The following is a 25,977-nucleotide window of genomic DNA, read 5'->3' as shown; positions in this document are numbered from 1 at the left end:
GGCATAGTTAAAAAGGTTTGTTAAAATTCCTGACCAAAAGGGTGGGTCAGATTTAAACAGGCTCTGTGGCAGGCCGTTTGGGCCAGGTGCTCCGTCTGATCTAGCTTTTGTCACTGCTATAGCCACCTTTTCTTGAGTCACCTCTAAGTCCTCATTGGCAGAGAGTACTCCATTAGTCTCTCTTAGAGAATAGGGACCTGTTGGTCCTGAATGTTCAGAGGATCTAAAGTGGTCAGTTAAAAATGTTGCCCAGTCCGATTCTTGTATGTTTGCTGTTCCGAAGCTCAATGAGCTCTGATTAACATTGTTAATTAAGGCCCAAAAATGTTCTTGAGTTTTTACTCTTACTCTCCCACACCAATTTACACCAGAATTGGGTTTCATGCAACTGTTTGTCTTTGGTCATCGCCAGCCTGAAAGACTTCTGTGCAGCTTGATAATATATTAGACAATCACTGTTCCCTGGAGATTTTGCGAGTGACCGCAAGGCGTTGTTTCTCGCTTTCTTAAGTGACTTTGTCTGGGTTGACATTGTGAACTTACGATGCTGGGATGGCCTCTGGAACTGCTGTTTGGCTGGAAAGAGGTTAATCAGGTGTGAGCAGAGCATTGACCATGTCACAGTCGGCGAGGCTTCTTGTTTGATTCCGCCTCTTATTGCGTTCATGCTTTCTTGCAAGATGTTCTGGCTGAGGTCTTCACTACACCTGAGGCGCTTTAGGTTCTCTCTGTATATTCCACGGCAAGTTGAGGAGGCAGGTTTATGAGTTACTGGTTTTATGTTAAGTGATATGACCTGGGGTCTGTGATCACTTTCGGTTCGTGGGTAGATGTGGAAGCATGCCAGGCAATGGAGCAAGGATGTATTGCAGATAGTGTAGTCCAAATACGAGCGCTTGCTACCATTTGTCCAGGACCAATTAGGGGGGATATCACCCTCCGATCTTCCGTGGATTACCAGGTAGCCAGTGCTATAGAATCGTGTCACGCAGAGTTCTCCCAGTCCGCGATGGGCTTGATTGAGCGGTGTTGATTGTGTAACAGGCTCATTGATCAAAGGTAAGAAAGGCCCTTCGTTGTCTACTGGGATACATTGAAATAAGTTGGTATTAAAATCACCTGTGACAATACAGTCTGTGTTGGGGTGTTCCGCAGCTATGTCGCTCATAATTTCCGATAAACGTGCCAGATGATCTCTTTTTGTTCGCGTACTTGGGTTAATGTACGCGTTTAAAAGGAAAAGTGAGCACTGATTCCGCCAAGAGTTGATTTTGACCCAGAGTAGCCATTCTTCATCTATAAGTAATCGTGAGTGGGGGCCTTTTAGGTTGTTTGATATGTATATTGACAGGCCCCCTTTGGGGTGGCCATAGCGGCTAGCTCGGAGTGCTAGTTTCCATACTTCTGTGTAACCAATAATGGGGCATCCTTGTTGTGCCCAAGTTTCCTGTATAACTATTACGGCATGCTCACATAGAAAGGAAAGTGTTTCAGAATTCGCAATTTTCTGGTGAAGGCCACTTATGTTCCAAGAACATATTGAGAAAGTGGAGTCTGCTTGTGGGTTAGGCACGGTTGCTGGAGGGGTTACTGAGGGTGTTGGCTTTGCCGGGGTTTTTGGCTTGGGGCCCCTGCTCTCTACTTCAGACGGTCATACTGAACTTTTAGTTGACAAAATGGCTGGAAGCCACTCCCAGTCTTGGGTTGTGTCGGCATAGGTGACCAGTCTTGGAGGGCTTTTGTGTTGTTCGTCTGGGCCCGATGCATTTTTTAAAATTGAGTAGGGTCTTGGGTGACCCTCCGGATTGATGGGTCCTGTTTTCCGAGAGGTAATTGGCTGGTTTAATAAAGCGGGAGGATAGCCTGGGATGGAGTATGGATACACTCGGATGCCCCAATCCCGCAGGATGTCCTTATGATCCAGAAATGCTCCGACCCAGCTGGCTGATTTAAAAGACACCAAAGTAGCTTCAGAAGATTGGGCGCCTCTTGGTGGGGGGAATTCGATAGCTTCGATGTCCTTCGATACCAATCCTGTGAGCCCCGGGATACCAACCACTAACTTTATTATAGTCGACCTGTTGAGTATATCTTGCCGTCCCTTTGATTTGTATTCTGGTACCAATAGGATGTAGGAGTGTGATCAATCGTTGTTGTTCTCCTTGTTATTTTCACTTGGAGCCATCTTATTGTAGTTATTCAGAGCAGTGTCTGCGTGCAATTCTTGCTCCTGTTGTGATGGCCGATAAGGGGCCTTCCATAAAGGCTGATTGTTTTTAGATGTAGTTGTTTTTTGATTATGAATAGTTTTTGTGAAATTCATTGTCGTTGTTTTGGGGTTTACACTGGGCTGTGTCGTGACTGTTGCTAATTTAGATTTTTCTTGAGGCACTATGGGCTCGGGTAAGATTGGGTCGTCAGTGATCGTCCTTTGTTGTTCTATCGCTGTGCTGGACTAGACAGTTGCTGTTCTCACAGCTGATTTGATTGGCTCGTAAGCGTTCCCCTCAGTTAATTGAATGTAGGTTCTAGTGGAACTGCTTTAGTGTTGTTGGCACTAGGGTTTACTGGGGGTGATGGTGTAGCTGTCTCACTTAGGGTTTTTTTGTTGGCCGCCGTTTCAAAAAGGGGAAAGAATTTCGGGTGGGCGTCTGTTGGTTTTGCCCTTATTTTGTTTCTCTGTTTGCGCAAACGTTTACGCTCTCTCTTACTGCAGGGTGGAAGAGGGGCTGATGGTCCTTCCACTTTGGTAAGGTCTGAAGACGTTAAACAGGCCGTTTGCCCTGTCACTTGGTGATCCGGACGGGTGGTACACTCGCTAAGGGCCCCAGCGTTATCGGTCATCGTTTGGGACGGTGCAGGACCCGTTGGTGAATCGATGGATTTGCCGGTTTTTAGCTGTTCGCTGAGCAGGTTTGGCCTGAGAGTGGTTCCCCAGCTTGACTTAATGCCTTTGTTTGCAATAGACCATTGGTTGTCTAGATCTTCTATTCTTTGTGGTTGCGGACAGGGAGTTGTGTGGGGATTGCCTCCCTTCAGCAGCTTAACTTCATTTATTACACTGGTTAAAAAGCCTGGAAGTGATGACTTTCTTTGACAGCAAAACCTAAATGCTGTAACTTTGAACGATTCTCAATTTTTGGCTTTCAAACCATATTACGATAGTCTAAAATGATGGTAACGTTACTGCCTGACGGGGCGTGTGCTAAAGTGAGAACAGAGTACTTTTCATCCAATAAAAAGAAACTTTTACAAATGGAGCATGTTGTTGCCACTTTACTTACGTTACAAGTGCGTGGTGCTGCATAGCCTCTGTGGAAATATTTCAGGACCTAAGAAACAGAATGGGTGTCAGTTCCCAGCACACAAGTAAAGAGTTGCAACCACCGTCTATGACAAATGCGTATCAATTAAGACATCTAAGCTTTGAAATACATGACTTTTATTGTGAAGAAAGTTACCCTTGACATTTCTACCCTTTAGTACTGGCAACCATCATAAAATACAAGGCAGCACACCAGTGCTTTGCCCGACAAACCAACAGCTCTCCAGCATTAGAGTTCAAATTCCATGTCCGCCTACAGGCAACCCAAATTATGTGGGTACTAACACACAAAGAGTTCAGGTAAAAAATGTACACATTGTTTACATGAAAATTCCTATTGAGACACATATCGCATATGATAGAACTCCCATTCCCGACACACACCCAATCCGACCTCACAGCAGATCTAATCCTAAACTGGGCATCCACCTCAGACACACTCCTATTAGCTCCTCCACTGCAAAGAGGACCCCTTCTGGACTGCTCCCCCAGATCCGACTCCACAGCCCTATGGTAGACCGTTCTAGGCCATGGATGTGTTAGTGTTAATTCTAGTTTAAATATTCGCTTAGTAATATGAACATATTGCAATTAGAATGCTGTGATGTACAGAACTGTGTTTTCTTGCCATAAGCTAAACTAGGCTCCAATGAAACCTCGGAACCATCTTATATTTAGGAGCCACTAAATCGCCATATTTTCCCTTCTGATTGACACCGCACGCACTATGTGCACTGATGCTTTGTGCAGATATGCTGTTCCTGAAGAGCCTCGAGGAAGTCCTTTAGTGAAATTGTTGCTTTCCAAGGTATCTTCCTGGTCATCCACTGTAGGTCTACTCACTTATCAGACTGCTATTGTTTATGTAACTAGATGTGTGCCAACACATTCCACGACATTAGGTCAAAGGAGATTTACAAATATATTCATTGATCAGGACAGTGCTAGGATGTTTGTATTATATGACGTTTTTATAATGCTGTATTACGATTCGAGAAGATGTTACTACATGTGATCACCCTTATTCTCACTGTGTGATTTTCATTGCTTTCTATGGTGAAATTTGTTATACAAGGATATGTTTTTGAAGGTGAGCCACAACTTTATGCCTTTCTTCTGGATATGCTGCCAGATTCTCCATTGATTTGCTGCATATTCTGCACTTAAACCATTTTCAAAATGTTGCCCCTGTTGCATCTATTTTAATGGATTTCTGAGCTTGAGTATTACTGAAATATTATGTTAAATTGCTTTCATGGGACGTGTGATTGCTCAATGATTAAAAGTTGAACCTGGCCCTTTTTGCAGGGTCAATCCCAGTGATTTGATTTCTGTTGCTGAACCCATTTTGGTTGGCATTAGGACTCTACACACTTTTTCTCCTGCAAATCAGTGATAAAGTGATTGTGCTCTCTTCCCTCAAACAGTAAAATTGTCCTACACCTAATCAGCATATTTAATTTACTTATAAGTCCTTTGTAAATGGTATTACACTCTAGAACCTGTAAAATAAATGCTACTATTGGGTCTGCAGCACTCATTGTGCCACCCACTTAAACGAGTCTTTTAAAACATGTCCGAAGCCTGCCATTGCAGCCTTTAGTGCAGTTTTAAACAGCCATTTCAACCTGGAAAAATAAACCTCTTGATGGCCTAAACCTTCCTTTTAAACACTTATATGTCACACCTAAGGTAGGCCCTAAAGGCTCATAGGGCAGGGGCATTGTATTTAAAAATTAGGAAATGAGTACTTCAGTTTTACATGTCCTGGCAGTGAAAAACTCCTAAATTCGTTTTTCATTGGTGTAAGGCACAGCTTTCCAAAATTTTCATGATGGTGACACACTTTTTCGACAATCATCATTTTGCGACACGGTAATGTGAGCGAGCAAGCCCAAACCACCTAAGGGGGCCAATTTTAATCCCAATCCAACCCTGGGTACACGAGAGAAACGCAGACCTCAAGTCTCACATATTAAGAGTGAGACTAGAGTATTTGGAGTGTGTGTTCAGCTCTCAATATAGTTGAGGAACTCTGTGCAGCAATTTGTTGATGACTTATCAATAGTTCACAGGGAAGATAGTATACAAGTTCTAAATGAGAGAACAATGGTATTCAAGTCATGAGTGCACCTGCAGACTCATCCATACTGGCTGCACATGGATGTTGCAACACAAAAAGATGATGGACGGAATGCTGAACATTGTCAAACATTCACCACCAGTCACAGATCTGAGTTTTTTTTTAATTTAACGACATCTAGTATTGTTTACTACTGAGCAAAACAGCAAGACAAGTGAAAATTATACAAGACTCACAGCCATCCCCCAACACTTGACATGTAGTAATAAGTTATTGTAGATCAAACCCCATAGAAAGAAATCAATCATGTACATTATGTCTCAATACACCACAGCACCGGTAACAGGAGTAACCTCACCTTGGCCTCAGAAGAAAAGTCTTGTTTCCCCCCCGTCCAACAAATTTAGTCAACGCACCCCCCCAAACCTGCAGATCATCTTAGACTTTATCATCATGTCTACATTTTAAGGAGGCGTACCTCCTCCGCCACTGCCTACTCACACACATCCCTCACCCAAACGTCGAGAATAGGCCCAACCTGCCCCATCCAGGTAAATGTGAGTCTCCTCTTTGCCAACAACAATAGCAAATGCAAAATATTTAATTCCATCTTTCTGCCTTATGCTTTTTAATAGCGCCCAACAGGCAAACAAACGTGTCCAGCTCCATCGCAGCATCAATGACCGTGCTGGCCACCTGCCTCACTACAGATTCCCAGACAAGGTGCAGGAACTACGTCACCTGTGCCTGACACCGGTAACAACATTTAGGCCTGATGGAGCAAGGTTTTACACATAAAGTGACTTGCTCGTACTCAACCCTCTCGATAATAATATTAATGTGCTAACTAACATGTTTTGTCTTATTATTATTGCATTACACGACATATTAGATATCTAGGGGAAGCTTGCCATGTGCTTTTACTAACTTTAATCTGCTTACACTAAAATGGCTGCTGCTACGCAGGATTTTCTACTGAGCATGCGTCTGTCATGCCCACGTGACATGCTTGGTGGGAAAACTTTTGCTTCTGCGCAATAGAACTAAGATGGCTGTTATGTGGCCTAATGTGCAGGAAGCTTGCATCGCTGCTTTGCTAAGCTGTTTGTTTTTTGCTTAATATCTAACGCAATAGCTAAAATAAAATAATGGGAAGAGAGTAGAAAGAAATGGTATACAATGCATTCATTCATTCTGTGTTTCTAAAACTGTTTCTTTTCTATTTTTTCATGTTACCAAAATTACGGCCTAAATGCTTTGCTGAACTCCATCTGTGGAGAAACTGCGCCTGGGCGACAAATGTCCTGAAGCCACAGAAGCTGCAGCCTTGAATCACGGCCAATTCGGACATGGAAGGCAGAGAAGAGTAAACTCCTTGCCTTGCCAGAGGAAGCTGAATTGATTAAATTGTTTAAAAAGATCATTGATACATTTCACTACCGGGAGGAATAAAAGAACATGGGTAGATAAAGTTATGGGAGGGAACGACTTGAATACATGATTGACAAGTTGCTTCTAGAAAAGTATGGTGTGATGGCTACTCCTCATTCGTTGTCCAATAAAATTGTGGGATTCACACATTTGCAACATTTGGGGGTGGTACACTGACCTGAAAAATAGTATAACTAGGGTAGGCTTAGTTAGTTAGTTAGTTAGTCCGACTTGGCCGAATAGCTGACCTGTCACTGACCCAACGCACTCAATAGGTGATCTGGAGCAGAGTTGCTGGCGGAGCACTCTGTCAGATGATTCGATAACCCATTCGGGGTTCTGGGGAGGAGCTCGATGACCCAATCGGGGTTCGACTGTTAGCTGCGGAGAGGGTTTACAACGCTGGCCTTTTGAACTTTAACTGTGGTGCTGGTCTTAGCCTGTGGTGGTCCTATCCTGATCCAATTTGGTCCGTAACCTGTCCTGATTCTGGCTTGCACCTGTTCTTTTCTGCTGGCACCTGTACTTTGGGATTCTATTTCTTTGACTCAGCCTATGACCAGGGTTGGTCATCACACCGAAATAGGTAACTATTAAGTGTGGGTTTGTCATTGTACTGTTTACTTGTTTTCTCTTACCCACCCTCTGTTCAAATGTTTAACAACAATTTCTCTCCAAGTTATTACAAATGTTGTTTTTAAAATCTGCATTAGTCTAAACAGAATAAGAAATTAATTTGAGTTTCATATTTTATAAGTCTTTCAAAGATTTACTTAGATAAAGATTTTAAACCTTTCCCAAGTTTTTGGTTATTTATGAAATGCTAAATGTTATTATTGCTACCTATTAACTCCTTTGATCCTTTAAGACTTTAGGTATCAGTGACTTGGATTGGTAAGATAAATTATATAAACAAATCCAAATGGTAAAAAAAACCAATTGATTTGAGTGTAGGTTTACCTGTTTAGTGTATATATATTCATATGGGCCCAGGTGAGTATGTTGAGCAGGTGAGCCTGCGCTCTAATCAGGCCTACTAGGGCGATATACGTATGGTGCAAGAAATTATAAAGGATCAACTTCATACACTATGGAAGCAATCCCACCCCGGGGGAATGGGGGAGCCCTCCTTCAGGCCTCTTCATTCATGTCCTTTTAGATACCTCGTAGTGCTGCTCCACTGCTTTTGGAAGCTAAACGTATTGAAGCTTGTGTCATTTTATTTAAATGTGCTATCTTTCTCTGATGTTTTCCCATGTTTATTATTTCCTTGTGCATTTATTTATGTGCTTTACCACATTTGTCTGCTCAGTATTAGCTAGTCTTCAAACACTGGTCTACACTCTCTTCATGATTATCCATGCCTAAAACTCCCTCAGCAGTGCTGTGCACAACCTTACCTTCCACACGTTCTCCCATCACTAATTGTTGCACCCTTTCAGTTACTCTTAGCATACCCATGACTATTTACAGTGTGCTCAATGGCATATATTAAGGCCAAGCTTAGTCCACAACCTCAGTCATGCTGTCTGCACTCTATCCCACACAGTGCCGCCATCAGCCGGGTCACAAGTGCTGACCACCCATCAGCAGATCCACACATGCTCGGCTGCACACCCTCCCCCACTATACAGACTGGGCCATGTACACTTCCCGTTTTGCCCCTATATAAGCTGAACTGCAAACGCTTTCCCCTCTGCCCTTGTATAAGCTGGGCCACACCCGCTTCCCCCTCCGTCCCAATATAAGTAGGGCTGTGCATGCTTACCCCTCTACGCTCACATAATCCAGGCTGCGCGCATTTCTCCCTCCGCCCCTATATAAACCGGGCCTTGCATGTTTCCCTCTCCGCTTCTATATAAACCGAGCCACTTCTACTCACTTATTCCGCCTGCTCCACAACACCAAGTTCATGTAAGATACTTTGAAGGAACTGTGCAGGACATTTGTGCGGGGAGTTCACAACAAAAAAAACTTTGAATCTTCTGCTTGTTTGCTATGACTTTTGTTACGTGCAGCAGGATTTAATGCACACTGAAACGATCTAAAGAGCACTGCATTGATTGATCCGTAGTTCAAAGCCACAGAAGCCGAGACTTAGGCCTACATTGCGTGCCTGCTAATTATAATTGGTAATTGAACTAAGTCAATTCTGCAGTGACAACTTGGGACATGGCCTTTTATTAAAGGTCCCAGAGCTCCAGTACAACTTTTAATACTCCTACATAACACCTCGTTCATATTCTCAACTTTTAGCTACCAGATATCTCCTGGGGGGGCCTGCAATTACTTCTGTCGCTCTTAAAACAGAAATCTGCTTTACTTGGTACCACATGGATTATCGCGTCATTTGCCAATCTCTTTGTTTGCGTGTATCTTGCATTGATTTTTCCCGAACTTGACATGGCAGCCGTAAAAGTGTAATAAAGTATTGAGCACAGTGTTTGGTTTAAAAAGCATCACTTGATATTTTTCATTTTGGTCTCTCCATCATCGTAACAACGTCCTCTATCCTGACTCAATATACAGTATATATATATATATATATATATATATATATATATATATATATATATATACACACAGTATATATATATATATATATATATATATATATATATATATATTATTTATTTTTTTTAGTTACACTGACGAAGCCTGCTAAGGCGAAACGCGTCTGTAAGGGGTGTTTGGTGTTATTAAATTGAGAAACCGGATACCAGTGTGCCTGCCTTTCTTTTTTCTGGAACCCAAGAATTTGGACACAGAAACGTGCGTGTGTATATATATATATATATATATATATATATATATATATATATATATATATACACACACATACATATATATTCACTGAAAAAACCATAGGTTATAGACCATATATAGTTAGGAATTAGCATTTAAAAAACCTTATGTTACTCACACAAAACCATTGAAATTCCATATATAGTTAGTTGCACTAACTATATATCGCGCACCCGCAATCCACTGCTGATGATGTCACATATTACATCATTCATGACATGGTCAGTGACATCACTGATGACATCACTGATGACATCTCAAATGACATCACTGATGACATCACTGATGACATCATTCTTGTGCTAATACGATAAACCTCTTCAGACTCTAATATAACCTTAGATACACTCAGTGTATACAGACACTCACACACTGTCACTCATCCATGGAGTTACTCACACACCTAGTCAGTCATGCAAAGAAACAATCTCACCTCCATTTCCTCAACTATACAGTTATACACACCTTACTTATTCAAACATATACTAACACATATTTACTCTCTTATACAATCCCTGATACAAGTTCACAATGATCCATACAGCCACTCACACATTCAGTGGCTCTCATGCACAGTTATTTATATATGCCAACTCTCACATGTACTGTGTTTTACATATGTACTTACTATGACATGTAGCATTGAGATATCCATTCACTTATCAATACACTCATGCACACAGTCAACCGCCCATGTAGCTGTTTCCACATGCACTCTTGAACTTATACACCTAGTGAATCAACTGCTCACACATCTATGCACAGAGTCACACACCTCCCAGCCACCCCCACACAAACTCAATCTCCCATACAAATACTTGGGCAACCAATCAATAACACATATAACCTCTCGTATAGCTAATGATCAACACATGCAGCAGTTTACATCACAACAGACATACTGATGCACACATTCAGACAGTTTAGTCACTAACCCATGCATTTAGTACGACACATTTATTCACTCACTCATAGTCAGTCACGCACCTACTAAATCCTTCATCCAGACACTTATACATCCACTCATTCTTCAATATATCAAACATATTTAAACTTTACAGAAACACACAGTCACTGGATGATGTCATCAGTGATGTCATTTGAGATGTCATCAGTGATGTCATTTGAGATGTTATCAGTGATGTCATTTGAGATGTCATCAGTGATGCCATCAGTGATGTCATTTGAGATGTCATCAGTGATGTCATCAGTGATGTCATCAGTGATGTCACTGACCATGTCATGAATGATGTAATATGTGACATCATCAGCAGTGGATTGCGGGTGCGCGATATATAGTTAGTGCAACTAACGCCTTGGGCGTAAACCAGGCGCTTTATAAAACTCCCTAATAATAATAATAATAATATGGAATTTCAATGGTTTTGTGTGAGTAACATAAGGTTTTTTAAATGCTAATTCCTAACTATATATGGTCTATAACCTATGGTTTTTTCAGTGAATTTTCGAGGTTTTTTAAATGCTAATTCCTAACTATATATGGTCTCTAACCTATGGTTTTTTCAGTGAATATATATATATATATATATATATAACATCTCTATGGCAAAATGAAACCCCTCATTTTGTTCCTTTGCAAATTAAATGTTTTAAGTGTTAACACTTTATTCCAATCAAGATGACTTCAGGTGTGCCATACTTTTGTCATAAGTAAGACTGTTAGCGCTCTAGTTGTTCTTTAGAACACTCTGGGACATTCTGTCACTGGGCTATAGTTGGGCTACATCTGGCTGATATTTGGGCTACATTTGGGCTCTTTTGTCTCTGGTGGCCATCTTTGGGCTACATTGGGCTACATTGGGCTACATTGGGCTCCAACATATATATAGCCCAATGTAGCCCAATATATATTTTTCAAAGTTAATTTTCGTAAAAACCACTGGAGCATATATCTTGAGACATAGCAAAGGCACATCGGGCTACCAGTCCCTACAATTTTGCCAAGTTTTGTGGAAATCCATTCAGCCGTTCGAGCTAAAAGTGAGTCCAACCGCCCTATGGAAAACTCAATGTTAAAAACACGTTTTGGGACCCCACTTTTTTCTCGGCCCCCGCTTGACGAAACTCCCCCAAATTTTCAGGGGCTGCTCAGAAACAAAATGTGCCATTTTCCTGACAATTTCAGCCAATTCCGTCCACAAACGCCAAAGTTATTAGACATAGAATTTTCAGAAATCCCATAGAGAAAAAATCCTAGCTATATATACCTACTGGCTATCGCCAGTAGGTAATATATATATACACACATACAGGGCTGTCGAACCTCCGACCTTGAAAATATCATGTGATATTGCACACACGCGACCCACTAGGAATCGCTAATTTTGAAATCAAGGCTAGATTTCACTATAGTACACTTGCAATAGCGACCACCAAATCGTTATTTGGTAATCGCTATTATCAATGTTCATACATCTAGTCTTAGTGCCGCAAGGACCAATCGCTTGATGTAGGTGTGCAGTGGTGAACGTGTACCAGTAGGGGCATTAAATGAATTTAAGCAACTTGAGGAAATGAGGGTATTCAGAGGTTTCTGTTCAAGGAAAATACATTTAGGCCATCAAAGGGGGAGTAGATGGATACAGAGGGTTTGGTGCAATGAAAGCAAAGAAACAGTGTTGAAAATTAGTACGTTTTGGTGAACATTATCTGCGCCATCTTGCCTCTTCCCCTGATGCCACACTTTTGTCGTGCGCGCCCGCCATTTTCTAAGATGCCCCGATCAGAACGAACCCTTTTGCATGCCGCTGGCCCCTGACATAGCCCTTCGCCTTCACTAAGCCCGCACGCTATCCACCCCCTGCTTGCACCTGCCTTGAGTCATAAACCCCTCTTCGGCGCTGCTCTGCCCCAGGCCCTCATCCTGTTCCCAGCGCGACACCTCCCTGCTTTCCTTTCATGACCTCCGGCCCTTAGATGCAAGACCCTTTTTCCCCCGTGTGCCCGTTTTGTCCTCCCCGTTCCCAAGCCGACACCCAGCTCTGCCGATACCATCCTTGCCCCTCCCCGTACAATAGAAAGCTTCCCCCATCAAAGAATCCCCGGGTTGATCAAAGCCCCCACCCCATGAGATCCGATCAAACCCCCCACATTCCGTGAATCGGCGGATTATCCAGCTGCGCGATGCTCATCACCTGTTGTGACTAGGGTGGGGACTTCAACTGTAAATGTGTGTGGGAACGGGCCCAAAGGGGAGTTCCGGGAATGTCTTTTCCGTACATCAAAGCTTTAACATGTATGTGTAATCTACAATAAAGTCATAAATGTGTGTATAAGAGGCCAGGCCTCAGGAATACAGTTAGAGCACCTCAGAACGATACCTTCTGTCCGTTTCGTTGTGTTCTCCTCCGGAGAGAATAAAAACCCTTGTTTCCTGCTTTCCAGTCTCCAGCGCCTGCCTCTTCATTGATTTAAATAACTAGAGGGTCACAGAGGCAATACTGCCGGGCAAATATCGATTGTCCCTGACCCGATTGAACTTTTTACAATTGGCGTCCCAAGCGTGGGGCCCATCAGCGACTCGTGGATCCAGTGGGAGAGGTCCCGACGACAGAGTGAACGACTGCAACGATCGGGAGAGCTCTTGCCCAATAGACCCTCGTCTGGCAGCCGATCATCCGAACTTCACTAGTTCCGAACAGACCTCTCTCGAGTGATCTACGGTCCTGACTGGGAACCATCAGGAGTGCCGTGAGAAATACGAGAAAAAGAGGACGATCGGGCGCTGGATTCGGAAGACAAGAAACTGTCCATGCGGTCCGGGTAAGGTCGTGTTACCACGACAAGTTGCGAAAAATTTGCTTGATTGTTTGTTTGTTCAAAAATACTAGTATTGCTCTGTTTATTTTTATTTGGAGATTCACTGTCTGCAAACGGAGAAACAACAGGCTCTCTCTCTCTTTGCAAATAGTGGAGGATAGGTAGGGTAGCAGCCGTGCTTATTTTTTTCTCCCCCACTCAATAATTGCTTGAAACTGAACTGTTGTTCGCAAACTATTGTTTCCTGGAGATTCCCTGTCTGCAAGCAGGGAAGAGACCACCCTTTTTGCAGATAGTGAAAAGGGTAGGTAACGCAGATCTTTGCGGACCTACTCATTCTCCCCATTGTTATTTATTGGTCGTTTGGTTTTATATTTTTTTTTTTTGATCCATGAGGTATTCACTGCCTGCAAACAACGTTGAATAGAAATATTCTGTACGGTCTTTGCACCTAGTGATAAGATAGGCAGTGCTGACTTTTTAGTCCCTCGTTACGAGCCGTCATGTCTGTCTTCTCCCCACTGATAAATAGCCTGTTTAGTCCGGACCGCGTATTAGAGGTGGACCATATAGCTCCATTAGAAGGCACCCCTAATAAGGACATGTTCATAAACTATGGGTTAGTCACCATAGCCTATAATAAATTATGGCACAGGTATACCGAAGAGAGTCAAGACAAACAGTGGCCACTGGCAGGATCCTTTGACCTTGATAAAATAGAAACGTTAGAAATAGCCCTTCGAAATAATAAGACAACGCCAATTATGCTCGACAGTCTCGGTATGTGGCGCAGAGAGGCTACAAAACGACAGAGAAAAGACGAGGATAAACCAAGTAGGGAAATATACCGACAGGACAACCCCAGGACACCGCTACCCACAACTTATCCCCCGACACTATGCAAAGGACGACCAGACTTAGGGTCAGACCAATGCGCTTTTTGTAGGTATGTCGGACACTGGAAAGCCCAATGCCCGACTCTACTGAGCGTGAGTAAAGGCAAAGGGCCGACAAGAACGACAGACCGACAGTACGAGAAAAGGCGCGAGACAAAGAAGAACCCGACTTACATAGACAGACCAGACAGAACCACCACGTTTGATTATGCCCGATGGCACAGATTTCGCCAGGAAAATCTCAGCGGCATGCTCACGTTCTCCTAGGTCGGGCAATGTCAAGACGGGAACCCAGCCTCGTTTAAAATTCACAGACGGAAAGAGATAATTATGACCAATAACTGTTTTTATATTTGTCTTGGGTCTTTGTATGTCGTACTTGTACTGTCCCCCGTCTGAGTTTGTGTGTATGTAATGTGCAAATCTGCGTCATCCCTCTACGCGTGTTTCCGTGTTACTCGACCTCTGTTAGCAGAAACTTAGCATAAAAGCAACCTGGAAAGAAAGAAATGGTAAAACAAAATCCGTAAACCATTAATGAACTTGAACTTTTAATTTAACACAACAAACAAGGAATAATAACGATAAACTGTAGAAAATGAAAGTCAAACAGAACATTCGCCCCCCCCCCATTCTGGAACCTTCCAAAGTAGGGCAGGGTTACGGCTACGCCCAACCAACGGCAACCCATATAAGGCGAGCCCGGCCGCCAACTCTTGGTCAGGAAATCTTAACGTATGGGGGAGCCGGAGGAGAGGCAGGAGCCCGCAGCCTGGGCATTTGCAGGTAGTCCCGCCACATGTCTCCTTGGCCGGCCGCAACGGGCCTGGAAAGACTAAGGTAGTCCCGCCACATGTCCAGAGGAGAACGAGGCACCTCTTCCTTTTCTCTTCCGTCACAGCCGCAGCAGTCCTGGACGGCGGGATGTCCTGCACGTACCTCCACAACAATTTGTCCAAGTTGGGCTGGGAGGGAGAGGCGACGCGGACGAGCCTCTCCCACCTCCACCGGTAGGAGGTTTCCCAGCCCCCAGCCCGACGCCGAACACCCCCAGTCAGGCGATGGTGCCAATACTTCCGCAGCACCGAACGTACAATGGTGGCACCCCAGTACTTGCGCAGCACCGAACGTACAATGGTGGCACTTGGGGAACACCGGATGTGGAGAGGCCTTCATGCGGGGCGATGAAAAGGAGCGGCATGGAGTACACCGGGAGAAGGAGACGAGGCGAACGAGTCTCCCTTGCCCCCAGGTGGGGGCATCACAGCCGCACCCCAGCCGAACGTCCCGCTTTCACAAAACAGGGACCTCTTCCTTTCACTCCGAAGGGTCTCTTCCACTCTTGCAAACTCGACGAGAGTGGCCCCGGTAGGGCCTCAAAATGGCGTCTGGGTCCGCTGGAAGGTGGGCCCCGGCCACTAGAGTAACTTTGACCAGCAATATAACTCGAACATTTGCCCTCTGGAGCACGAGCCCCCATCTCCGACAGCATCTCCGCAGCCTTGAAGATCCTACAAGGGTCCCCGGCGGAACCTTCGGCCTTTGCAGGTTTCCGGTAAGGGACGGCTGCCTTGATCGCCAACGAAACAAACATGACATTGCCACACCTTCTGTTAGCGTGAATTCTAGAACTGCCGAAAAGGACTCTGGTCCAAACTGCCAGTAATGGAAACATTTCCCCCTGATGCTGCTTCCGGACTGAGCCGGCCCCGCCCAAAATGGCGCTGGTATCAATCGGAACTTACGAACACCTCGTGGTGTTCCTTCGCACTAACATAAACTTGATGTTCTGAGATTTTATATGATCCTTTGTACACTTGGCTAGAAAAGACAAGGAGAACTTACTCGACGAACAGTATGAAAAGATTCCCGTTACAAATGTTGATTACGAATGTACAATGTATTATATTTTTATAACTGATGTAAACCCCATTTACGACGCACACGTACGGTATGCATATAGGAAATCTGATTACAACTGTTATGATTATGCTTCTAAATTATGAAAATATATGCCCCCGAACCCCCAGCCAATTAATAGACGTTTTAGTCTCTTACAAATGAATGAGTAAAACTTTCCGATGTTTTTATTGCTGCAAACGACACCCCCCACTGTACGCACTTTAGCCATTGCCACGACCGGCCAAATACGACCGCACCCTCATAATCCATATGCTGAAATGATTTTGCAAAATAAAGTCTTTGAAACTATGGACGGGTATTGCATGCTTTATTTTAAAAAATATGGGATGGGTGGGAAAGTTCTTTTCTGTGCACCCTACTCTGCTCTCTCTTTAAGGTTAAAAGAAGATGGTTGCCCAGCCCTGGAGGACGGGTCGGATCGACAACACGACACTCCGCCTTCAAGGTACGCGACTGACTCATGAACTCTCGCGTAGAGGAAGACCTTGACTTCCAAGGATGGGTAAAACGAATGGTGTAAATGAGGGAATGTAAAAGGAGGGTGAAATGAAATAATGTAAATATTATAAAGTACAACGTTCCAAAGTAGCAGGGACCCAAGAACCGAAGAACCTTAGAACGCCACAGCGTTGAAAGAGGTTTAAGGACCCCGATAGTGAGATACATCCTTTGACTAGATACCTGGCACTAGGCACCTCTGGTTTCCTTTTTATGTTTCCCCGCACACGCCCTACATGAACACACTACCCCCCCGACTCCAGAAACCATATCCCCGGGGACCCTGCCCCAAGGAGGAAAGACGAGTAAGAGGTAAGTAAAGGACTTATGAATCCATGTATTTGAATGCGCGCGAATGCTGTCTCCCCCACCCCCCCCCTTTTTTCCTCCTTCTGCAGGTTACACCAGAGATTACAGCCGAGGTGTGGCGAAGATCTGAAGCCTTGCCACGTCTAATACACGAAGCGGACTAGCGCCGCAAGGTGGTGTCTAAGCACGCCTGCAGACTACTCACGTACCGAACAAACCCGAAAAATTAGCACAACCTGATAAAAAGTGATCACCCTTAAACCAGACCGGACGAATGAACCCATGTCACGTATGATGCGAAACTATGAGGGAATGTGTGTGTGTGTGACTGAGGCGTTGGCCCAACTGGTCGAAGGACCGAGAATGCGAGAAAGTGCGACAACATGGTACCTCCTTTCTTCTTTCCTTTTTCTCAAGGCACGTCCCCTCTACCCTGTCTAATGCTCAAACTGCATGATTACAAGATTCTAACGCAGACTCGTGAATGCCCTTTACTGTGTAATGCACTAAATAGCCTTTCTTGAATACACTGCCACCCTCTCTGTTGCACGTGTACTATTTAGCCTGCCGTTGCACTCTCTCTCTCTCTCTCTCTCTCCCTCTATTTTTGCACTCCCACTCTTCCGAGTGGTTAGCCCCGAAATTGGCAGACTGCCACCCCTAGCACCCCACCTAATTGGCTTCAAATACCGTCAGTATTTGCACAAAAACTTGTCTTTAATACAATCACCCTGAGACCGCGTCATTACCTCTCCTTTTCCGCTAGAAGTCGATGAACCCAGGTTGGGCCGTAAGGGAAAGGACAGGTAAAACGACAGAGGTTCCCTAATCTGACCCGAAAATAAGGGAACTACATGTCAACGGCTCCTATAGTATAAGACAAGGACCTCAGAATACGCGACCCTCCCCTCCCCGAATTGTCGCAATACCCAAACCGGAAAAATGACCACCCCCGTTACCTCCCCTGTATATGTCCCTGGTTGTTTCCCATAAAACCCCTGTCCTTCCTAATTAAGTAATCGGGCTGTAAAAGGTTACGTAGGACCCAGAATGATGTTTTACAAGGTTAACAGACTAGTTCAAGGTAAAGAAATCATCGAAATGAACCCCGCAGTAGTTGCAAAACAGGATGCACCGATAGAAAGGAAATGTTTAGCCATGTTCGTCTCTCAGCAAAATACCTGTGTAGTACCATGTTGACGACTCACTGCACCCTTTTGTAAATGTAAAACTCTAGAGAACGGCATATCTTCGCCAGATTTGTCTCACAAGGGTGGGTTACCATCAGATGAACTGCCATGCCTGTAATAAATAATTATGAAGGAAAGTCATAGTAAATCCAACAGAACCCGTCACCGGTCATTCATATGCCAGTTGTGAACACTAAAATAACGGGCATTTTTCATTCTTTGCCTGGAGCTGGGAGAGAAATAGACTTTTTGATTATCTTCATCTGCAAATTTTCTAAAGACTGTCTTTTCAAACTTGTTTAAGGGTACCGCTGTTGGAGGAGAAAAGGACCGGATGTGGGAGCACGAGGCCCGACTGCAGACTAAGGAACACCTGCGACATTAGCCAAGGCGAGACCACGACTGAAAAGAGCTGCAGGACGAGGCACTGTTTTCGACAACATGAGAAGAAAGGGTCGACCTGATGCCCCTGCTCGATGTCCAATGCCTGTCGACAAGTCCCCGCTCTCTGAATTCGGTCACACGCCCGCCTATTTGAAGTCTCTCGTTCCCCTAGTTTGTTCCTAATTTGGCCTTGCTCCATCCCCCTTTCCCTCTGACCTACCCTATGGACTGTTTTTTACGCTCTTCTTCCATCCGAACTTTCTGACAATCACCTCAAAGGACACAGGGCGAAAAGGACCTTTCCGACCAGAAACGCGAGGAAAGGGTCGTGCCCTGCAACGCAGAACTTAGAACAGAGCTGGACTTGTAGCTCCACCGCCGGTGCTCAACAGCGCCAACGAAAGACCACAAAGAACAATGAGAACTCGTAAAACTTCGAACATTTGACATCCTCAATCACCGTTTTTTTATGCCTCATTTCTCTCCCAGCCGCCATTGTCCAATCCGAATCTGAAATATGTATTAACCTGCCAGTTCACGTTATGATATGTACTTGCTGCTCGCCGTTTTTGTATTACATTCCTGTGACTTTCCTGCTGAACAAGTTTATCAAAGTTTATCAAATAGGCCCGCCTCCTGAAAACTAGAAAAGTTAAAATGTATCGTTTACAACTCTTTTTATCTAGGGTTCCTACCATTTTCCTTCTCATGCCCACCACAATAGAACCGAGTAGAAAATGAACCAGCAAGATGTCTTGAATATGTTAAAGGGAGGACTGTTGAAAATTAGTACGTTTTGGTGAACATTATCTGCGCCATCTTGCCTCTTCCCCTGATGCCACACTTTTGTCGTGCGCGCCCGCCATTTTCTAAGATGCCCCGATCAGAACGAACCCTTTTGCATGCCGCTGGCCCCTGACATAGCCCTTCGCCTTCACTAAGCCCGCACGCTATCCACCCCCTGCTTGCACCTGCCTTGAGTCATAAACCCCTCTTCGGCGCTGCTCTGCCCCAGGCCCTCATCCTGTTCCCAGCGCGACACCTCCCTGCTTTCCTTTCATGATCTCCGGCCCTTAGATGCAAGACCCTTTTTCCCCGTGTGCCCGTTTTGTCCTCCCCGTTCCCAAGCCGACACCCAGCTCTGCCGATACCATCCTTGCCCCTCCCCGTACAATAGAAAGCTTCCCCCATCAAAGAATCCCCGGGTTGATCAAAGCCCCCACCCCATGAGATCCGATCAAACCCCCCACATTCCGTGAATCGGCGGATTATCCAGCTGCGCGATGCTCATCACCTGTTGTGACTAGGGTGGGGACTTCAACTGTAAATGTGTGTGGGAACGGGCCCAAAGGGGAGTTCCGGGAATGTCTTTTCCGTACATCAAAGCTTTAACATGTATGTGTAATCTACAATAAAGTCATAAATGTGTGTATAAGAGGCCAGGCCTCAGGAATACAGTTAGAGCACCTCAGAACGATACCTTCTGTCCGTTTCGTTGTGTTCTCCTCCGGAGAGAATAAAAACCCTTGTTTCCTGCTTTCCAGTCTCCAGCGCCTGCCTCTTCATTGATTTAAATAACTAGAGGGTCACAGAGGCAATACTGCCGGGCAAATATCGATTGTCCCTGACCCGATTGAACTTTTTACAACAGATCATCTCTATTTTTGTGGATGTCAAAGTAAGTGACTGGAGAACCATTTGGTGATGGACGGTTACCAACGCTATTGGAAATGCGAGACAAAATAGTTGATAACATATTTGTATTAAGGAGATAGTTCAAGACTGGTATTAAAAGACTGTGCAGGGAGAGATACTACAGAATAAGTGCAAGGATGGAGGATGTCACCCCGAGTGGGACGGGTATGCTCAGACGCGAGTCCTGTGCTCTCCACGCCACTGGAATTAAGCTATCCTGGATGAAAAGGGGTGAAACACCGAAATTGGTCCTAGGATGCTTGTTTCCAGTCCAGGGAGGACCTGGCCTGGCAGTTCGGACTGGACTGTTGCCATTGGGCGCAGGGTCAAGACTGATTTGCATATGGCTGGGTCCAAACTGGAATGGCATGGTGAGCAAAAAACAATGGATTTAGGCCCAGATCTCTGTACTGGGGTGAATAAATGACATTGTTCTGCATTCTGTCCATCAATAGTTCCTTTTGCAATTGTCATTCAGAGTGGGACGGGTATGCTCAGACGTGAGTCCCGTGCTCTCCATGCCACTGGAATCAAGCTATCCTGGATGAAGAGGGGTGAAACCCCGAAACCGGTCCTAGGATGCTGGTTTCCAGTCCAGGGAGGACCTGGCCTGGCAGTTCGGGCTGGACTGTTCCCATTATGCGCAGGGCCAAGACTGATTTGCATATGGCTGGGTCCAAACTGGGATGTTGGCATGGTGAGCAAAGAAATGATGGATTTAGGCCCAGATCTCTGTACTGGGGTGAATGTATGACATTGTTCTGCATTCTGTTCTTTTTAGGGATGAGACAGGGGCATTTGTGGAGCCAGGGATGTGAGAGAGGCATTTGTGGAGCCTGGGATGGGACAGGGGCATTTGTGGAGCCAGGGGAGGGACAGGGGCATTTGTGGAGCCAAAGGAGGTAAAGGGGCATTTGTGGAGCCAGTGTAGGGAAAGGGGCATTTGTGGTGCCTGGGATGGGACAGGGGCATTTGTGGGGCCTGGGATGGGACAGGGGCATTTGTGGGGCCTGGGATGGGACAGGGGGATTTGTGGGGCCTGGGATGGGACAGGGGGATTTGTGGGGCCTGGAATGGGACAGGGGGAATTTGTGAGGCTTGGGATGGGACAGGGGCATTTGTGAGGCCTGGGATGGGACAGGGGCATTTGTGAGGCCTGGGATGGGACAGGGGCATTTGTGAGGCCTGGGATGGGACAGGGGCATTTGTGAGGCCTGGGATGGGACAGGGGCATTTGTGAGGCCTGGGATGGGACAGGGGCATTTGTGAGGCCTGGGATGGGACAGGGGCATTTGTGAGGCCTGGGATGGGACAGGGGCATTTGTGAGGCCTGGGATGGGACAGGGGCATTTGTGAGGCCTGGGATGGGACAGGGGCATTTGTGAGGCCTGGGATGGGACAGGGGCATTTGTGAGGCCTGGGATGGGATGGGGCATTTGTGAGGCCTGGGATGGGACAGGGGCATTTGTGGAGCCAGGGGAGGGAATGGGGTATTTGTGGAGCCAGGAGAGGGAAAGGGGCATTCGTGGAGCCAGGGGAGGGAAAGGGGCATTTGTGGAGCCAAAGGAGGTAAAGGGGCATTTGTGGAGCCAAAGGAGGTAAAGGGGCATTTGTGGAGCCAGTGTAGGGAAAGGTGTATTTGTGGAGCCACCAGGGTAGGGAAAGGTGTATTTGTGGAGCCACCAGGGTAGGGAAAGGTGTATTTGTGGAGCCCGGGTCAGGAAAGGTGTATTTGTGAAGCAGGGGTAAGGAAATGGGGCATTTGTGGAACCAGGGTAGAAAAAAAATGGTCACTTGTGAAACCAGGGTAGAAAAATTGGCATTTATGGAACCAGGGTAGGGAAAGGGGCATTTGTTGAACCAAGGTAGGGAAAGGGGCATTTGTGGAGGTAGGGAACAGGCATTTGTGGAGGTAGGGAAAGGGGCATTTGTGGAAGCAGGGAAAGGGGCATTTGTGGAGCCAGGGTAGGGAAAGGGGCATTTGTGGAGCCAGGGTAGAACAAAATGGGCATTTGTGGAACCAGGGAAGGGGCATTTGTGGAGTAGGTAGGGAAAGGGGCATTTATGGAGTCAGGTATAGGTTGAACTGGTAAGGGGGATGGATCCTCTGCAAGGGAGAGGCACGACCCAGGTCACTCATAAAGCAGGAGTACACAAGCCGTGCCAGGATCCATTCACTGAATGAGCCCTGGGGCGGGAGATCTCATGTGGCATCGGGCCCACCAGGATCCCTCCCATCTCCCCCCAATCTTCCCCTCTCCCCCCAATCTTCCCCTCGCCCCCCACCTCCCCCCACCTCCAGTCCCACACTCACTTGTCCTTCGGATGAGCTTCATACACACTTCTGACACTCATCCGTGACTTTCCACTATCGTTCGGAGAACGAATAAAACAATTGGTGGGTAATTTAATTTTTTTTTTTTGGTTCTCCATCTATAATCCTCCTGGTGCACGACCCGTTCCTCTCCTACCCCAATTTCTTTAATATTGTTCCGGCACCTTTTACTTTCCCCAAAAGATTCACAGGTTTACTTTTTTTATTTATATATACTGCTTCATTGGATTTTCGTAAAGCTCGCTTCCCATGTTTACTCAATGCTCCTTTTCGAGGTTTGACAATTTAAACCACAAGACAAATGCACAAAAATATGTTAAAAAAAGCACACACGTTTTTCATGATTTACTCATGTCGTCCACCTTGCTTTAATTCAGGGAAAACCTACACATAGGTTAATTATAAAATTAAGCCTTCAAATTCTTTTTAAAGTCACTAACATATACAAAAAGTTCTGGTTTTTTTGCTTTATGGGTTTTACAATTTTGTTTGCTTTTGCTCTAGTGACCTTTTGCCTCCTTTTCCAGTTATACTGGTCTACCCATCAGCTGCTGCGAAGCCTTAGACCTTTGCTCTACTGACCTCTTTGCCCTTTCGTCTGCCTCACCCCATAATCTTTGTGGATTTAACAAAATCCTTTATTACAAGCATTGAAGATGACTCCATGTCAAAGTTCCATCTAGGTAAACAGCCTCGACTGAGGGTCATAAGCTTACTACACACGCAAACATTAACTGCGTTCATATATTCAATAGGCCATAAATGTCCCCGACCAGAGACATTGGTTTCTCTAACATTTAGGTCTGAATATTTTTTTTGTGAAAATTATATATTATACAAATATACTAGCATTACATATTGGGGATTTCAGCTAGTCTTCTTCATCCGTGGGTCTGGTACTGTATCATTCAATTTTTTTTTTCCCCATTACAGTATACAGGGCATACATCCTTCAGTAATTGGCTAATTTTACTGTGAGCGATTGCATTCTATTATTATTATTTGGAGCTTATATAGCACGCAGCTACCCCCAACGGGGTTGTCCCTGCGCTTGGACAGGCGAAGGATGGGAATAGACTCAGTGGTTTTAGGCACTGGAATAGAGCCAAGTCTTCAGGTCTCGGCGGAGGATAGGTTCAGAATCAGTCAATCGCAGTGAGAGACAGGCTGTTCCAGGTCTTGGCGGCGAGCACCGCAAAAGGTCTGCCGCCCATTCTAGATCGTCCAAAGCGGGGGGGGGGGAGGGATGAGGAGGCGTAGGTGGTTAGATCTGAGGGCGCGGCTGGACTGGGCCAGTTTGAGCCGAGCTCTCAGGTAGGCTGGGCCCGAGCCTCGTAGCGATCTAAAGACCCAGCACCATTGATTTAAATTGGATGCGTTTGGCCACTGGAGCTTCTTCAGATGGGGGTGGCGGAGGAGGGTCTGGGGGGGGGGGAAATCAAGTGGCGAAAAGGGATATTATATATCAACCTAGTCGCTGCATTCTGGACCGTCTGTAATAGTCTGATTAGGTACGCAGGAGCCTCTGCGTTCAGGCTGTTTGCGTAGTCAAGATGGGAGGTGATAAGAGCGTGAACAACAGTCCGGCGAGAGTCCTGAGGGAGGAAGGGGAGAATTTTTCGGATCATGTGGAGGTTTCCGAAACAGGCTGCAGAAACTTGGTCGATTTGATTTTTACATGACAGATCACTGTTGAACCTGACACCTACTCTTTCACAATGTGCACATCCGCAAACAAAGTCGTTCACTTGAAAGCCAGGGAGTTCTAGGGCAATGTAGGCTTTAGGGGACAAAAGAAATTAGCTTTTTTCTGAAAAAAATGTAATATTGCTGAGGGCCCTGAAGCTTCCACAGAGTTTTATATAATCAATTGCAAAACAAGAAGTGACAAAGCCTAAAGGATGGCAGTCAACGCCAGACAAATTGGCTTTTCAAATGCTTAAGAAATGTGGCTCAACATATTGCCTCTGCCCCAAGTTGCTAATACTCTCTGAAAGAAGCCGTGGGTGGCCCCAATAGATGTAGATCTATCTGGAAGATTTCAGTCAGCATCATGAGCTGTGGCTTATTTCATGTTTCCCTAAATCTTTAGCCAGCAGAGTCTGGTATGACTGTGCATGTAATTAGTGAACAGATCGAATACTGTAACTCGGATTACCAGATGCTCTATTTTTTATAGCACAAACCTGGCCCAAGGGCATTAGAGCCCTTTAAACAGAACCAGCCTATGTTACTTTTTCCCCCAGATGCAGGTAGGTTACGCGATTTGCCCAGAACCACAACGTGTTGAGCTGAGGCCAGGATTCAAAGCTGGTTCTCCATGTTCCAAGGTCGGCAGCGCTAGTCACTAGGCCACATCTCACCAAATCAGCAGTGGCCACATAGTACAGCCTGGAATTTTCATTTACAAATCTTAGTTTTGAGTTTTTACCCTACTGCTTCAAATTAAGTGAACGAAGACTACAGCTCCCAGAATGCCCTCGCTATTAAACAAAATGGTGATTATAATAGGGAGCCTTGGAGGAAATTAAGCATTTTGTGACAGTAGCTGTGACTTTAGAAGGCTTTGGTCGCTAGCCTACCCCAGAAAGGGTAAACACTAATTTGGACTAATTTAATGGAGTGAACCAAGTCAGCCATCGCCTCGTTTGTAACTCGACATGTGAACTAACAGTACTTTAATGTGTCTTTTTGGGTAGCTTTGTGCTCGAGGTTCGTGTTTAGGCTCACAGTTTTGGTTGTTAGTGGATTAGAACTGCACTCATGATTTTAAGATAGATTTAATTTAAGGTGCACTTAATTTAGTTGGCCATAAAAGTGTAGGGTTAGGTCAAAGGTACTAAGGGCCCAGGCCCGGATGATCGAGCTGTGGGATTCAGGCTCAAGACAACATAACATAACATAACATATACCTAGGTTTACTGGATTAGGTTGGTCATAAGGGGTGTATTGAAGATTGGTCATTGGCATTGCTAGGCTCAGGTGGTTGCACTTATCCCTGTTAGTAACTTATTTACCAATTCCTCAAACTGAAAGAGAAAGCCAAAAACACATTAGTCCAACTATACGTCCATATAAGAAACTAGAAAATGAAATAAGTCAAAATCCAGTATAGCTCCCATCAGAACAACACACATATAAAACATGGTTGGCTGCACTCCGCAGCATGTATATATTTATGTGGATACTAAATGGAAACCAGGGTGGATCCAACAGTTATCTGTCCTATATGGGGTTGAGTTAGTAAGGTGGGTGGGGGGGCAAAGAAGTTGGAATGTTGTGTTATTATACAACCATTTATATATGATCTCAAGGAAGAGGTG

At 45.1% G+C, this 25,977-nt stretch overlaps 1 protein-coding gene across 3 annotated transcripts in view; it reads right to left on the bottom strand.

Moving 5' to 3' along the window:
* The window catches only part of ACAT1 (acetyl-CoA acetyltransferase 1), a 141,882-nt gene that overhangs the window by 108,723 nt on the left and 7,182 nt on the right, over window positions 1-25,977 (bottom strand). For 2 of the 3 annotated variants that reach the window (XM_078657045.1, XM_078657046.1), the window contains exon 2: window positions 3,285-3,332. The exons of the other annotated variant lie outside the window; for it this stretch is intronic. In XM_078657045.1, the coding sequence (XP_078513171.1) occupies window positions 3,285-3,332 (48 nt within the window). The remainder of the gene's footprint in view (window positions 1-3,284; window positions 3,333-25,977) is intronic. 3 annotated transcript variants of the gene reach the window in all.

This window comes from Lissotriton helveticus, chromosome 8 (assembly GCF_964261635.1).
Source record: "Lissotriton helveticus chromosome 8, aLisHel1.1, whole genome shotgun sequence".
NCBI lineage: Eukaryota > Metazoa > Chordata > Amphibia > Caudata > Salamandridae > Lissotriton > Lissotriton helveticus.
The sequence above is the reverse complement of the archived record's forward strand: the minus strand, read 5'-3'. Positions and strand labels throughout refer to the sequence as shown.